Source organism: Abramis brama (assembly GCF_963993115.1).
Source record: "Abramis brama genome assembly, chromosome: 20".
Lineage (NCBI taxonomy): Eukaryota > Metazoa > Chordata > Actinopteri > Cypriniformes > Leuciscidae > Abramis > Abramis brama.
Window position 1 is genome coordinate 661,001 of NC_139982.1, and position 16,495 is coordinate 677,495.

The window sequence follows — 16,495 nt, forward strand, 5'->3', positions numbered from 1 at the left end:
TGTGTGTGTGTGTTATAGGTGTGTGTGCGTGCGTGCGTGCGTGCGTGCGTGCGTGCGTGCGTGCGTGCGTGCGTGCGTGCATGCGTGGGTGCGTGGGTGCGTGTGTGCGGGTGTGCGTGTGTGCGGGTGTGCGTGTGTGCGGGTGTGTGTGTGTGTGGGTGGGTGTGTGTGTGGGTGGGTGTGTGTGTGGGTGGGTGTGTGTGTGGGTGGGTGGGTGTGTGTGTGGGTGGGTGGGTGGGTGTGTGGGTGTGGGTGTGTGGGTGTGTGTGTGGGGGCAGAAGTCCAAGATTAAACAAACAAAGTCTTCTGATATCTACTAAGCCCTGAATGATCTGGTTAACGATGATGTAAATGAAAGGCTGAATACAAAAACATTTAATACAAAAATGATTTTATCATATTTTCATGTGTGTACAGTAGGGCGTCTTAATCAATGAACTGTAAATGTCAAGGTGCATGTGGGGAGAATTTAAATATAATTAAGTTGCTATGTTTGCTTGAGAAAGGAAGCCACCTTTAAACTGTGATGAGCGGAGCAGCATCAGTGTGGCTCAGGGGTATTCACTGCAGAGTTACAGACCCCTAGATCTTTAGTTTTAGAGACCAGCTCCTGGACTGTGGAACTGCAGTCTGAAAGCCAGAGCTGGATCAGCTCCTCCTCCACTTATAAAAACATCTCACAAACCATTTTTTCACTAACCCAAACCTTTTTAAAAATCTTATTTTTAGTTAACCCATAAATCTATTCAAATGTTCCTTTTATCTTAACCCTCTCAGCAACTCCACTCATTTTCTTCAAACACTATTTTATTTTGTCCCCACCCTGCACTGTTCATTCATGTAATTGTGTGTTTCTTATACAGTTTTGGAAACCCAGCATAAATGGTTAGATATTGGCATTTATGGTAACACTTTCTATGAAGACCATGCTTATAATGAATTATAGCCATTAAAATAATGTTATGTATACATCTAATATACCTTGCGTTATTGTACCCCCACATTAAATGAAAAAATAAAGCAACAGTCCAGTGTTTCTAATAGAGCGGCTGAAGGATGACTGTAAATTTAAAAATAAAATTCAATAAAAATTAAATATCTGGCTTTATGTTGTAAAAGACACACTCAGGATGTTCGGGGTCTTTTTGAACCCATGGGAAATGAATGGACAAGACTATAAAACCGATAACTTGTCATAAAAATCACAGAAACATGCACAATGTTAAATGCTCTAACACACACACACACACTAACCCGACCCATCACACTCACACACATTATATACTCACACACGCACACACATTAAACATGCACACATATATTATACATACGCACACACATATTATACACACAATGGTACTTTCTTTAGTCCTCTTCCCTCCGTGTACTGCCTAAGGGGCCGATCACACCTGACAGGTGCACAGCACTTTACATTACACAGAACGAGCAGTGCGCTGCGTTTTTTTATGTTTCTAGGCAACCAATGAAACAGCTGTGCTGGTAAACGTCAAATCAGCCTTTTATTACCTTTATTTACTTTCTGTTAACATTGTGGTAGTTACGGTTCGTGAAGTCGTTAAGCTCCTGGTAACCCGCGAGAGCACCACAAGTTTATCCTCTATCATTGCACTCTCCTGGCGTTCAAGCAACTAGCTTTCATCACTCCAACGGAAGGCCCGCCTCTCACTTCATTTGATTGGACAGTGGAAAAAAACGCGATGACGTCGGGCGCTTTTCCCGCTCGGAGTTGCTTTTTTTTCAACTTCAAAAACGCGAGGCGCATAAACAGCGCGCAGAACGCTCGCTGCCATAGGAAACCAACTGAAAATAGGCGCCTCTCACTGCAAAAAACGCGTCAGGTGTGATCGGCCCCTAAGGCGCCGTTCACATATCGCTCCTAAAAACGCGTAGAAAACGCTAAGCGTGGTTCTTGTCACGTGACCTACGGTGCGCTTGCGGCATTCTGAAAAGTTGAGATGTTTTTATCTCGATGCGGCGCGGACGCGCTTGGAAAAAACGAGCGCGTCGCATACCGCACTACATTTGAAATAACGAACTTGAGCGCGCAAAAGACGCGATATGTGAACAGGCCCTAATGAAGTAGTTTATGAGCGCAGCGCTGCTGTGTTTACAGCGGTCACCAGGGAAACAGCTCTATTTCTGCTGCTCCATTAGCGCCACCTACTGTCAGAGAGAGGTTTTACACCGTCATTCGGCATGTCCGTCGACAGTAGCATTCAGCACAGACACAATAGAGTTTTGCTTTATTCAGGACATGCTAATTTTCAGCACTATATAGGCTGTGGTATCAAACATCAATTTACATTAATCTGAATAGGAAATATACACATGATAAATCTGAATGTCTGTTTGACTCTTCAAGCACAACTGCAGCTGAATATGAGTTTAAACTTAGTTGATACTTTACATTTTTCTAAATCCTTGTAATAATGCTTTTTACATCAGTCAGTAAATGTCAGTCATGCATGATTGATGTTAATGTTCTTCCAGACGGCTGGAGGTTGAATATAGACGTACAGCTCAGCCAAGCTGGTTCTTTCGTAACAAATAAATACTTTGAGAGAAAGTCACAGGTTGTTGTGATTCAGACGAAGCTTTCCTCCATGTTGGAACACAGCAGGAACGAGTCCACCAGTCTGGGCTTGATCAGCTGCTGATGGTCCGAGACCCCGATGCTGTCCGGACACTCAGACGCGAGCCTTCTCAGTGCAGCCTGGCAGGGGTCAGGGGTCAAAGGTCATCAACACACACTCTACACTTACACTCAAACAGAAAGTGCACTTTTATAGCTTTGAAAAAACTAATATTATGGGCACTAAGAAATGTCAAAATTATGAAATGTATCTTTCTACATACATATTAAAGCAGTACAGTTTACATGAAAATATTAATTTTAATAGGATAGTTTAACCCAAAATTAAAATTAGCCCATGATTTACTCACCCTGAAGTCATCCTTTTCTTTCAGACAAATGAGTTATATTAAAAAATGTCCTGGCTCTTCCGAGCTTTAAGTCCATAAAAGTGCATCTGTCCATCATAAAAGTGCATCTGTCCATCATAAAAGTGCATCTGTCCATCATAAAAATGCATGTCATGATAAAAGTGCATCTGTCCATCATAAAAGTGCATCTATCCATCATAAAAGTGCATCTAACCAAACATAAAACTGCATCTGTCCATCATAAAAGTGCATCTGTCCATCATAAAAGTGCATCTAACCAAACATAAAAGTGCATCTAACAAAACATAAAACTGCATCTCTCCAGCATAAAAAGTGCATCTATCCATCATAAAAATGCATGTCATGATAAAAGTGCATCTGTCCATCATAAAAGTGCATCTATCCATCATAAAAGTGCATGTCATGATAAAAGTGCATCTGTCCATCATAAAAGTGCATCTATCCATCATAAAAGTGCATGTCATGATAAAAGTGCATCTGTCCATCATAAAAGTGCATCTAACCAAACATAAAACTGCATCTCTCCAGCATAAAAAGTGCATCTATCCATCATAAAAATGCATGTCATGATAAAAGTGCATCTGTCCATCATAAAAGTGCATCTAACCAAACATAAAACTGCATCTATCCATCATAAAAGTGCATCTGTCCATCATAAAAGTGCATCTATCCATCATAAAAGTGCATCTGTCCAGCATAAAAATGCATCTATCCATCATAAAAAGTGCATCTGTCCATCATAAATGTGCATCTAACCAAACATAAAACTGCATCTGTCCATCATAAAAATGCATGTCCATGATAAAAGTGCATCTGTCCATCATAAAAGTGCATCTGTGCATCTATCCATCATAAAGTGCATCTATCCATCATAAAAGTGCATCTGTCCATCATAAAAGTGCATCTGTCCATCATAAAAGTGCATCTGTGCATCTATCCATCATAAAGTGCATCTGTCCATCATAAAAGTGCATCTATCCATCATAAAAGTGCATCTGTCCATCATAAAAGTGCATCTGTCCATCATAAATGTGCATCTATCCATCATAAAAGTGCATCTATCCATCATAAAAGTGCATCTATCCATCATAAAAGTGCATCTGTCCATCATAAAAAGTGCATCTGTCCATCATAAAAGTGCATCTGTCCATCATAAAAGTGCATCTGTCCATCATAAAAGTGCATGTCATGATAAAAGTGCATCTGTCCATCATAAAAGTGCATCTAACCAAACATAAAACTGCATCTCTCCAGCATAAAAAGTGCATCTATCCATCATAAAAATGCATGTCATGATAAAAGTGCATCTGTCCATCATAAAAGTGCATCTAACCAAACATAAAACTGCATCTATCCATCATAAAAGTGCATCTGTCCATCATAAAAGTGCATCTATCCATCATAAAAGTGCATCTGTCCAGCATAAAAATGCATCTATCCATCATAAAAAGTGCATCTGTCCATCATAAATGTGCATCTAACCAAACATAAAACTGCATCTGTCCATCATAAAAATGCATGTCCATGATAAAAGTGCATCTGTCCATCATAAAAGTGCATCTGTGCATCTATCCATCATAAAGTGCATCTATCCATCATAAAAGTGCATCTGTCCATCATAAAAGTGCATCTGTCCATCATAAAAGTGCATCTGTGCATCTATCCATCATAAAGTGCATCTATCCATCATAAAAGTGCATCTGTCCATCATAAAAGTGCATCTGTCCATCATAAAAGTGCATCTGTCCATCATAAATGTGCATCTGTCCATCATAAAAGTGCATCTGTCCATCATAAAAGTGCATCTGTCCATCATAAATGTGCATCTATCCATCATAAAAGTGCATCTATCCATCATAAAAGTGCATCTATCCATCATAAAAGTGCATCTGTCCATCATAAAAAGTGCATCTGTCCATCATAAAAAGTGCATCTGTCCATCATAAATGTGCATCTATCCATCATAAAAGTGCATCTGTCCATCTGTCCATCATAAAAGTGCATCTGTCCATCATAAAAGTACATCTGTCAGTCATAAAAGTGCATCTATCCATCATAAAAGTGCATCTATCCATCATAAAAGTGCATCTATCCATCATAAAAAGTGCATCTGTCCATCATAAATGTGCATCTATCCATCATAAAAGTGCATCTATCCATCATAAAAGTGCATCTGTCCATCATAAAAAGTGCATCTGTCCATCATAAAAAATGCATCTGTCCATCATAAATGTGCATCTATCCATCATAAAAGTGCATCTGTCCATCATAAAAGTGCATCTGTCCATCATAAAAGTGCATCTGTCCATCATAAAAGTGCATCTGTCCATCATAAAAGTGCATCTATCCATCATAAAAGTGCATCTGTCAGTCATAAAAGTGCATCTATCCATCATAAAAGTGCATCTATCCATCATAAAAGTGCATCTGTCAGTCATAAAAGTGCATCTATCCATCATAAAAGTGCATCTGTACATCATAAAAGTGCATCTGTACCAGAGCATGTGAGCGGAGTGGAGCGGTGAGAATCTCCGCTCATCACTCACGGAACTGTTCACCCCTCCGCTCCCCCGCTCAAAGCTACATCAGGCCGCTCCGCTCATTATCGCTCAGCGCTCAACGCAGTTTGCTTCGCGCTCCACTCAAATCGCCCCCCGCTCGCTCCAAAAAAGAAAAAAATCTATATATGACTTTTAGCTTAGACCACAGCCTTACCTCCTAAAGAACTAATGAGCAACAACAACAACATTTTTCAAATAGAAATGTTTTATTTCAAATTACAAATGACAAATTAGTCACAAAAATTCCTGTAAAATTAAACGAATAAATGGGCCTAATAATATAAATAAAAATTATATAAACAAAAATATACATAAACGTTTTAAAAGTAAATTAACTATTAGGCCAACATTCTTATAACCCTAACTTTTGCGCAGCACGCAGGATTAAAATTTAAATTGGCTTATATCAATTGTACAAAAAAACTGCTGTAAAATTAAACGAATTAATGGGCCTAATTATATAAATAAAAATATACAGGCTATAGGCCTACATCAAAGTTTTAAAATGAACTATTAGGCCAAAATTCTTAACTGAACTTTTGCGCAGAGTGCACGTGGATTTCAATTTAAATTGGCTTTGTTGTCAAACTTAAAAAAAAAATAAAAAAATGAATTGCTTTCCTTATCTACAGTTCTTTTGAGTTCACCTTCAAGAACACAAGTTTGGACAATGTCTGAGGCTTCAGACTCATGCGGTGGTTTCTTGAGAGCAAGCCAGCAGCGGAGAAAACCCTCTCTGCGCTCGCAGACCCGCTTGGGATGCTGAACACAATGCGAGCCACTTTAGACAGGCGGGGAAAAGACGTTGAGTTTTCTTTCCAAAATCGAATGACATCTGCGTCCGGGTTCTGTCTCGGGGATGAGAGGTAATTTTCAACTTCACCTTTGGCGTCTCCGGTAATGCGTTGCTGCTCGTTGAAGTATGACCCGAAGAGGCGAGCTCTTTTTGGTTCAGGCTCGGGATTCAGGTCAGCGGCGGGTGGTGTGTCGGTCTCGGGTGTCCCACTGGGAGCATTAATTTCCTCCGCTTCTTTTATGAGGAGGTCACGGATCTCCCCGAGTTTGTTGCATACAGACTCATCTCGGATTATCCATTCTGTCTTGAAACGGGGATCTAACACTGATGCTAAAATGAGATGTTTATCAGTATAGTATATTCCATAGCGAGTTGACACGTTGTTTGCCAATGTTTCTGCAAAAGCAGCGATTCCCATTGGAAGTGCAGCGTGAGTGTCATCGGTGAGCAGGGATTTTATTTCTGTGACAGCAGGGAGGATCATCCCCAGGTTCCCCAGCTCCCTCTGCATTTTTTCTGTGAGGTCTGCCAGAGGTGTCAGCACACTGACAAGGTGCGTCAGCTGGCGTACTTGATTCAGGGTGATGTTAGCAACATTAGACTTGAGTTTGTTTTGCCATAACGGGTCTTTTTGGAACAGCCGGATGACCGACTGAATCATCCGAAGCTGGCTGCTCCATCGAGTGGGTCCCCTAATTGGTCTGTTTCCTCTGTGTTCAGGGTGCTCTTGCGTACACTTTTCACCAGCTTGCCGACTTTCACTAACAGCCTATTAATGTTGTCGTGCTCGTTAACGTTATCTTTGATCGCCAGCTGAAGCATGTGAATGGGGCATCTCAGATGTAAATTTGACACAGTAAAGTACTGATTTATCATAGTGTCTACATTAGTTGTTATCACTTCCACATGGACTTGCGAGGGCGCCGGTGGTTCCTCATCCTCCTCTTCATGTTCAGCGCTGCTGCTGGCATCCGTGGTCACTTCACCCTCCGCCTCCTCTTCAGTGCCAGGGAGGAGGTTAAACGCCTTGATCATGTTGCTGCCACTGTCAGTGACGACACGAATCACACGTCGTTGCACGTTCCAATATTTCAGTACACTTTCATACTTTTGATAAATACGATCTGCGGTGTGGTGCCCTTGTATGTGCTCACAGCCCAACAAAACCGTGTGCCCCCGGAACGTCCCATCAATGAAACTGGCCACGATGCCAAGGAAGCTGTGCCCTCTTCTACTGGTCCAAATGTCCGCTGACAGAACGAGCCCATCACCATTTTGCAGTAGGTCTCGCAGTTTGGCTTCCATCTCTTCCAGAGCATGTGGCATGAGCGTGTCTTCCTTCTTTGGAAGCTTTGGCTTCCTTCCCAGCGTGTTCACGTAGCACACTTTCATGCTTTCGGGAAATGTGCCTTTTTAGATTCCAAAAGGAACCTTTACTTACTGAAACGATGTCTCCACATTCGTTTTCTTGTACCACATTGTCACTGTTAGTTAGTTTTTTAATAGTACACCTGTATGATTTCTCGTTTTCTTTTTTGAAGTGCTTTTTGAGCTCCATTATTGAGCCGAGTTTTGAATGAAAATAGTCTGTTGATGACAGTGAAAGACAGATGGATTCTGGATCAGGCTTGACTGAGCATGCTTCAGACTCGTGGTGAGCGGAGCGAAATTGGAGCGAAATTGGAGCGGGAAATAGAGCGACGCTCCGTCCTTTTAAAAATGCCGCTCTGCGCTCAGTCTAAGACCCGCCCGCTCGCGCTCCCCGCTCGCTCCCGCTCCACTCCGCTCACATGCTCTGATCTGTCCATCATAAAAGTGCATTTGTCCATCATAAAAGTGCATCTGTCCATCATAAAAGTGCATATGTCCATCATAAAAGTGCATCTATCCATCATAAAAGTGCATCTGTCCATCATAAAAGTGCATCTGTCCATCATAAGTGCATCTGTCCATCATAAAAAGTGCATCTGTCCATGATAAAAGTGCATCTGTCCATCATAAAAGTGCATCTGTACATCATAAAAGTGCATCTGTCCATCATAAAAGTGCATCAATCGATGATAAAAGTGCATCTGTTCATCATAAAAGTGCATCAATCGATGATAAAAGTGCATCTGTTCATCATAAAAAAACGCTCTGGCGGGTTAATAAAGGCCTTCTGAAGTGCAGCGATGGGTTTGTGTAAGAAAAATATCCATATTTAAAACTGTATCGACTAAAATTGTGACACTGTCACGTATGACATGTTTTAACCACTCTATATATTATGATTATATGTATATTAGAGTTTTAATAGGTTTACATGTTGTCTTAGTCATTTTAGTCCATTTTATTCCTCTTATCTGTTTTAATGTATGTTTTTAAACCATACTGGTGTAATGACTGAGACAATCAGACATATAACTATTTGTTACATTTAACAAATAAGCTTTTAAGGGGTGGTATAATGCCCTTTTCACAAGATGTTAAATACATCTCTGATGTCCCCAGAGTGTGTGTGTGAAGTTTTAGATCAAAATACCCCACAGATATTTTTATATCGCATGTTAAAATTGTCACTTTTTGAGGGTGACCAAAAAAATTGTGTTGTAGCTCCGCCCCCTGTGCCGAGAGCAGCAGCTCATTTGCATTTAAGGAACAGACACAAAACTGTGTGTACACAAACAGCTTGTGTCCTTTTACCTCACAAAGACATGCACTGAAAAGTCAGACAATGATGGAGAGACTCAAGAAGAAGTGACAACATGTAGAAGCAACAGGACATTTCTGAATGGTTAGTTGGTGAATTTATGCAGCTGATGTGTAGTTATCTTCTAGCCACTGATTTGAATATTCTGTCTTGATAATCTATAAATCGCGTTCCCAGGGTCAGGGTTTATGTAAATGTTAGGGTTAGTGATGTCACTAACCCCGGGAGGAATGTGGTGTAGTCTCTACCAGCCGTTTGTTGTAGTCCTTAAAAAGGACTTTTAATAGCAAATATCTCCCTTTGCTTTGAACTTTGAGCATTGTAACTTTGCAGATGTTGTTTATGCTCAAACAGCAACATTACACACTAACTCAGGGTTCACCAATCTCGGTCCTGGAGGGCCGCTGTCCTGCAGAGTTTAGCTCCAACCCCAATTAAACACACCTGAACCAGCTAATCAAGGTCTCACTAGGCATACTAGAAACTTTCAAACAGGTGTGTTGGAGCTGGTTGGAGCTAAACTCTGCAGGGACAGCGGCCCTCCAGGACCGAGATTGGTGAACCCTGCACTAACTAAAGTTAGAAAAGGGAAATCATAATCAACCACCCCTTTAAAGCCCACTCTTAGGAATGAAATATCCCCCCAAAAGAGGCAAGACAGCAGAACCCTTAAAACAGACTTTCCTGCATTAATTTATAGATAAACTGATCTATAAATGAACATGCATCCCATGACATTGTGTGTGATAATTGTATGTCTTGTATACTGTCTCTTGCATTTATATTTATTTTTTAATAATAATAATAATAATCATAATAATAATACATTTTATTTAAAGGCGCCTTTCTCGGCACTCAAGGACACCGTACAGGGATACATAAGACATTTAAAAGCAGCAAAAAATAAAGGATAGAACAACATTAAAAACAACAGAAACAACCGATAGATGCACTTTGGTGGACTTCAAAAAATATATGGCCATTCACTGCCATTATAAAGCTTGGAAGAGCCAGGACATTTTTTAATATACCTCCGATTTTATTCGTCTGAAAGAAGAATGTCAAACACACCTGAGATGGTTTGAGGGTGAGAAAAACCTGGGGTTAATTTTAATTTTTGGGTGAACTATCACTTTAAGGATAGTTGTGTTTAGTTGAATTTGATCGTCTGCTTAACTCTATGACCTGTAGTCCATGCAGGAATACTCAAGTATACTTGTATATTTAAATATCAAAAGAGAACACATTCTGCTCAGTATGAATATTAGCTCATATAGCACAATTTTACACATGCATTAAAAAACAACAACAGCTTTATTTACCAGACAGGCCACCAGTACTGAATCACTGTTGTTCCTTTCCGCTGGCGACCGACACAACTCAATGAGACGAGGAACAGCTGAGGGAAAATACAAGGGTTTCAATGCTGACAATCTGTGTAGTCCAACCAGCTTCAAAAATACACCGGTAACACTTTACAATAAGGTTCATTAGCTAACATTAGTTAATGTATTAACTAACATGAACTAATCATGAGCAGTACATTTGTTACTGTATTTATTAATCTTTGTTAATGTTAGTTAATAAAAATCCAGCTGTTCATTGTTTGTTCATGTTAGTTCACAGTTAAAATTAACATTAACAAAGATTTATAAATGCAATATAAGTGGAGTTCATTATTAGTTCATTATTTATTAACAATTAATATTGTTAACTAATGAAACCTTATTGTAAAGTGTTACCAATACACCTAAATATCACACCGCTGCTTTAAATCATAAGTTCACTGATTGCACTATTGACTGAGTTGTCTCGCATGCACAGAATCTGATCTACACATGTGGTTGTGTGAGAGTTTGTCCCTAAGGTAAGCGTGTGCAGTGTCTGATGCGTGTCTAGTCTCGGTCCTCGGTCTCAAACTGAGGTTGAGTGAGTGACAGTGGTCAGTAGGGCTGAGACGATACACCTATCTCCCGATTCGATACAATCATGATACTTGGGTGCTGATACGATATGTATTGCTATTTATTTATTTTTTTTATTTTTATTTTTTTAAACTCTAAACTATAGGGAAAAGTTAAATAATACACTTATAGGGCCCTATCTTGCACCCAGCGCAATTGACTTTGTACACCGACGCATGTATCATTCCTATTTTGCACCCACGCACAGCGGACTTTTCCCTCCACAGACGCACATCGGTAAATTAGGAAATTAACTTGTGCTCCCCGGGGCGGTTCAGCGAAAAGAGGAGGCGTGTTCCAGCGCAAACGTTCCCTGGTGCTATTTTGCAGGTTTAGAAAACAATTCCGCCACAGACCAGGAGAAACCTCGTCTAAAGTCAGTGGCACGTTGCACATGTTATTCATATGCTATTTTAAGGGCGCATGCTTGGCCATAATCAATGTAGCGTGTGCACAACACACACACACTTTGATTCTCTCATCTACACACAGACGCAGCAGTTTTCATTTTTAGAAAACCATACATAATTACAAGGAACAATATTACCACATGAGGGAAATCATTGTTGTGTCCATGAAGATGTGAAAAAATAGGCATATATCTAGCTTACACATTTACCCAAATTATTATACGCCTGTTTAACCGAAGCTAATCTGGGTGTGTTTCTCCATCCCCAATGTCACTTCTCTGTGTTTTACGGCCCTGACGAGAACGTCGGTCTCCTCGGCTGTGAACCGCTCCTGGCGCGCGTCTGGCAAATCCGCCGTTATAATAGCGATCCGCCATGGAACAAGCGCGCCTGCTCTTAAAGGGAATGTGAGATGTCGCTCTGATTGGTTTATTTCACGTTACGTCCAAACCACACCTATGAGTAATGAAGAGACTTCAGACCAACACATTTTAGATTTGCGTCGGGCGCAAGAGTCATTTATCCCGCCGGTATAATAGCAACAGCGCCCAAGACCCGCCCACAAAGTTACTTGCGTTTCGCACTTGATACTTGCATTTCAGATCGTTAAAATAGGGCCCATATAGACTGTACATGATGTATAAGATGAGTCCTATTTACAAAAACAATTCATCACATCTTTCTGACTTTTATTTCAGAAGCATCATACAGTACTACATTCTCTTGAATAAATTATTCAATATCAAATAAATTGTGTAACAGTCACTTGTTATCAACAATGTAATCAATAAATGCAAATGTTGTCTTGTGGTCAGGTATAGGTGAGGTCAGGTACAGGTGTTGTCTGATGGTCAGGTACATGTGTTGTCTAGTGGTCAGGTACAGGTTTTATCTGGTGGTCAGGTACAGGTGTGGTCATGTACAGGTGTTGTCTGGTGGTCAGGTACAGGTGTTATCTAGTGGTCATGTACAGGTGTTGTCTTGTGGTCAGGTGCAGGTGTTGTCTAGTGGTCAGGTACAGGTGTTGTCTTGTGGTCAGGTGCAGGTGTTGTCTAGTGGTCAGGTACAGGTGTTGTCTTGTGGTCAGGTACAGGTGTGGTCAGGTACAGGTGTTGTCTAGTGGTCAGGTACAGGTTTTATCTGGTGGTCAGGTACAGGTGTGGTCATGTACAGGTGTTGTCTGATGGTCAGGTACAGGTGTTATCTAGTGGTCATGTACAGGTGTTGTCTTGTGGTCAGGTGCAGGTGTTGTCTAGTGGTCAGGTACAGGTGTTGTCTTGTGGTCAGGTGCAGGTGTTGTCTAGTGGTCAGGTACAGGTGTTGTCTTGTGGTCAGGTACAGGTGTGGTCAGGTACAGGTGTTGTCTTGTGGTCAGGTACAGGTCTGGTCAGGTACAGGTGTTGTCTGATGGTCAGGTACAGGTGTTATCTAGTGGTCATGTACAGGTGTTGTCTTGTGGTCAGGTGCAGGTGTTGTCTTGTGGTCAGGTGCAGGTGTTGTCTAGTGGTCAGGTACAGGTGTTGTCTTGTGGTCAGGTACAGGTGTGGTCAGGTACAGGTGTTGTCTTGTGGTCAGGTGCAGGTGTTGTCTTGTGGTCAGGTACAGGTGTTGTCTTGTGGTCAGGTGCAGGTGTTGTCTAGTGGTCAGGTACAGGTGTTGTCTTGTGGTCAGGTACAGGTGTTGTCTTGTGGTCAGGTACAGGTCTGGTCAGGTACAGGTGTTGTCTGATGGTCAGGTACAGGTGTTGTCTGATGGTCAGGTACAGGTCTGGTCAGGTACAGGTGTTGTCTGATGGTCAGGTACAGGTGTTGTCTTCTGGTCAGGTACAGGTGTTGTCTTGTGGTCAGGTGCAGGTGTTGTCTAGTGGTCAGGTGCAGGTGTTGTCTAGTGGTCAGGTACAGGTGTGGTCAGGTACAGGTGTTGTCTAGTGGTCAGGTACAGGTGTGGTCAGGTACAGGTGTTGTCTGATGGTCAGGTACAGGTGTTGTCTGGTGGTCAGGTGTGGTCATGTACAAGTGTTGTCTGGTGGTAAGGTACAAGTGTTGTCTTGTGGTCAGGTACAGGTGTTGTCTGATGGTCAGGTACAGGTGTTGTCTTGTGGTCAGGTGCAGGTGTTGTCTGGTGGTCAGGTGTGGTCATGTACATGTGTTGTCTGATGGTCAGGTACAGGTGTTGTCTTCTGGTCAGGTACAGGTGTTGTCTTGTGGTCAGGTGCAGGTGTTGTCTGGTGGTCAGGTGTGGTCATGTACATGTGTTGTCTGGTGGTAAGGTACAAGTATTGTCTTGTGGTCAGGTACAGGTGTTGTCTGATGGTCAGGTACAGGTGTTGTCTTGTGATCAGGTACTGGTGTTGTCTGCTGGTCAGGTATAGGTGGAAAAATTTAGGTTCAGGTTTAGCTGGAAAAATAACTTTACTAAAGAACCACTATAAAGCAAAAACAATCTCTATTGTACAATTACCTTAAATTATACGTTTATCTCTGTAAAGCTGCTTTGAAACAATCTAAATTGTTAAAAGCGCTATATAAATGAAGAGGTGTGGTCATGTACAGGTGTTGCCTAGTGGTCAGGTACAGCTGTGGTCAGGTACAGGTGTTGCCTAGTGGTCAGGTACAGGTGTTGTCTAGTGGTCAGGAACAGGTGTTGTCTGGTGGTCAGGTACAGGTATGGTCAGGTACAGGTGTTGTCTAGTGGTCAGGAACAGGTGTTGTCTGGTGATCAGGTACAGGTATGGTCAGGTACAGGTGTTGTCTAGTGGTCAGGTACAGGTGTTGTCTGGTGGTCAGGTACAGGTGTGGTCATGTACAGGTGTTGTCTAGTGGTCAGGTACAGACGTTGTGTGGTGGTCAGGTACAGGTGTTGTCTAGTGGTCAGGTACAGGTGTTGTCTAGTGGTTAGGTAAAGGTATGGTCAGGTATAGGTGTTGTATAGTAGTCAGGTACAGACGTTGTGTGGTGGTCAGGTACAGGTATGGTCTAGTGGTCAGGTAGAAGTATGGTCTAGTGGTCAGGAACAGGTGTTGTCTGGTGGTCTGGTACAGGTGTTGTCTAGTGGTTAGGTACAGGTATGGTCTGGTGGTCAGGTAGAGGTATGGTCTAGTGGTCAGGAACAGGTGTTGTCTGGTGGTCAGGTACAAGTGTTGTCTAGTGGTTAGGTACAGGTATGGTCTAGTGGTTAGGTACAGGTATGGTCTGGTGGTCAGGTAGAGGTATGGTCTAGTGGTCAGGTACAGGTGTTGTCTAGTGGTCAGTTACAGGTGTTGTCTGGTGGTCAGGTAGAGGTGTGGTCAGGTACAGGTGTTGTCTAGTGGTCAGGTACAGGTATGGTCTAGTGGTCAGGTACAGGTATGGTCTAGTGGTTAGGTACAGGTATGGTCTGGTGGTCAGGTAGAGGTATGGTCTAGTGGTCAGGTACAGGTGTTGTCTAGTGGTCAGTTACAGGTGTTCTCTGGTGGTCAGGTAGAGGTGTGGTCATGTACAGGTGTTGTCTAGTGGTCAGGTACAGGTGTGGTCAGGTACAGGTGTTGTCTCGTACCCCGCAGCTGAACGGCGCTCTGAGCCACCAGCGGGTCTCTGCTGAGACGAGCCAGTGTGACGGCAGCTTTCTGCTGAACCCGCTCGCATGCGGCGCCCTCTGATGGACTGGAGGACGATGGCTTCTCATTAAGCAGCACCAGCAGCTGCTCCACTCCTGAACACAGATCCAGTGACTCTCACACGCTGCGGGAAAACACTCGCCATCTGTGCATGTGTGTGTGTGTGTGTTGCTCACATACCCTTCTCCTCTAGAACATCTGCAGTGCATTGCTCCAGAACGGACAGATTCGCAAGGATGGTCACAACCTGCAGGGATTGAATGATATCATTATTGGATTCTACGTTTACAGTACTGCTACTATACTGGGAAACGTGTGTGAGTGTACAATATACTCCTGACTACCAGTGTTGTATAACGTGCATTTAAGTAGTTTGCTCATTAGGAAAATATACTGAAGTAAAACTATATAGTCCCTAAGTCCCCCTTTAGTCAATAATTGTATCCCTTAAAACTCAACTTTGGCCGTTTTGGGTGAACTAGAACGGCTCAGAATGATTCAGTGAGAGAGTCCTGCCACAATAATACTACACAAGAACAAAGACCAGAAACCACAGAGATTTGGGAGGCTCTTTTGACTTGGGTCTATATGCAGTCATCCAGAAAAACCACCACTGGAGACACACTAACAACGGCATAACAGTTCCCTGGCAACCACACACCCTTCCTAAGAATGGCATATAATACAATGCTGTTTCTAAAGTTTGTATTAAACATAAGGAACATTGCTCGGGTGAGAAAAGATCAGATGCTTAACCCTACAATAAACCCCAGCTGCTGGCCCAGAGCTTTAAAACTGCAGCTAACGGAACGAGATTGTGCTTGTGTGTGTGTGTGTGTGCACCTGGTCTTTGGAGTACGGCGTGTCGACGCGCTGGCGGTCTCTGCAGGTGTGTGTGTGTGAGCGCACCTGGTCTTTGGAGTACGGCGTGTCGACGTGCTGGCGGTCTCTGCAGTTGTGTGTGTGTGTGTGTGTGCACCTGGTCTTTGGAGTACGGCGTGTCGACGCGCTGGCGGTCTCTGCAGTTGTGTGTGTGTGTGTGTGTGTGTGTGCACCTGGTCTTTGGAGTACGGCGTGTCGACGTGCTGGCGGTCTCTGCAGGTGTGTGTGTGCGTGCGCACCTGGTCTTTGGAGTACAGCGTGTCGACGCGCTGGCGGTCTCTGCAGGTGTGTGTGTGTGTGTGCACCTGGTCTTTGGAGTACAGCGTGTCGACGCGCTGGCGGTCTCTGCAGTTGTGTGTGTGTGTGTGTGTGTGTGTGCACCTGGTCTTTGGAGTACGGCGTGTCGACGCGCTGGCGGTCTCTGCAGGTGTGTGTGTGTGTGCGCGCACCTGGTCTTTGGAGTACGGCGTGTCGACGCGCTGGCGGTCTCTGCAGGTGTGTGTGTGTGTGTGTGCGCACCTGGTCTTTGGAGTACGGCGTGTCGACGCGCTGGCGGTCTCTGCAGGTGTGTGTGTGTGTGTGTGTGTGTGTGTGTGCACCTGGTCTTTGGAGT

At 42.9% G+C, this 16,495-nt stretch overlaps 1 protein-coding gene across 14 annotated transcripts in view; it reads right to left on the bottom strand.

Moving 5' to 3' along the window:
• Positions 1-425: 425 nt before the first annotated feature.
• The window catches only part of insc (INSC spindle orientation adaptor protein), a 96,382-nt gene continuing 80,312 nt past the window's right edge, over positions 426-16,495 (bottom strand). For all 14 annotated transcript variants that reach the window (XM_084094914.1, XM_084094912.1, XM_084094921.1 and 11 more), the window contains 4 exons: positions 15,181-15,247; positions 14,940-15,095; positions 10,354-10,430; positions 426-2,734 (listed from right to left, as the gene is read on the bottom strand). In XM_084094914.1, the coding sequence (XP_083951040.1) occupies positions 2,606-2,734; positions 10,354-10,430; positions 14,940-15,095; positions 15,181-15,247 (429 nt within the window). In that variant the 3' untranslated portion in view covers positions 426-2,605. The remainder of the gene's footprint in view (positions 2,735-10,353; positions 10,431-14,939; positions 15,096-15,180; positions 15,248-16,495) is intronic.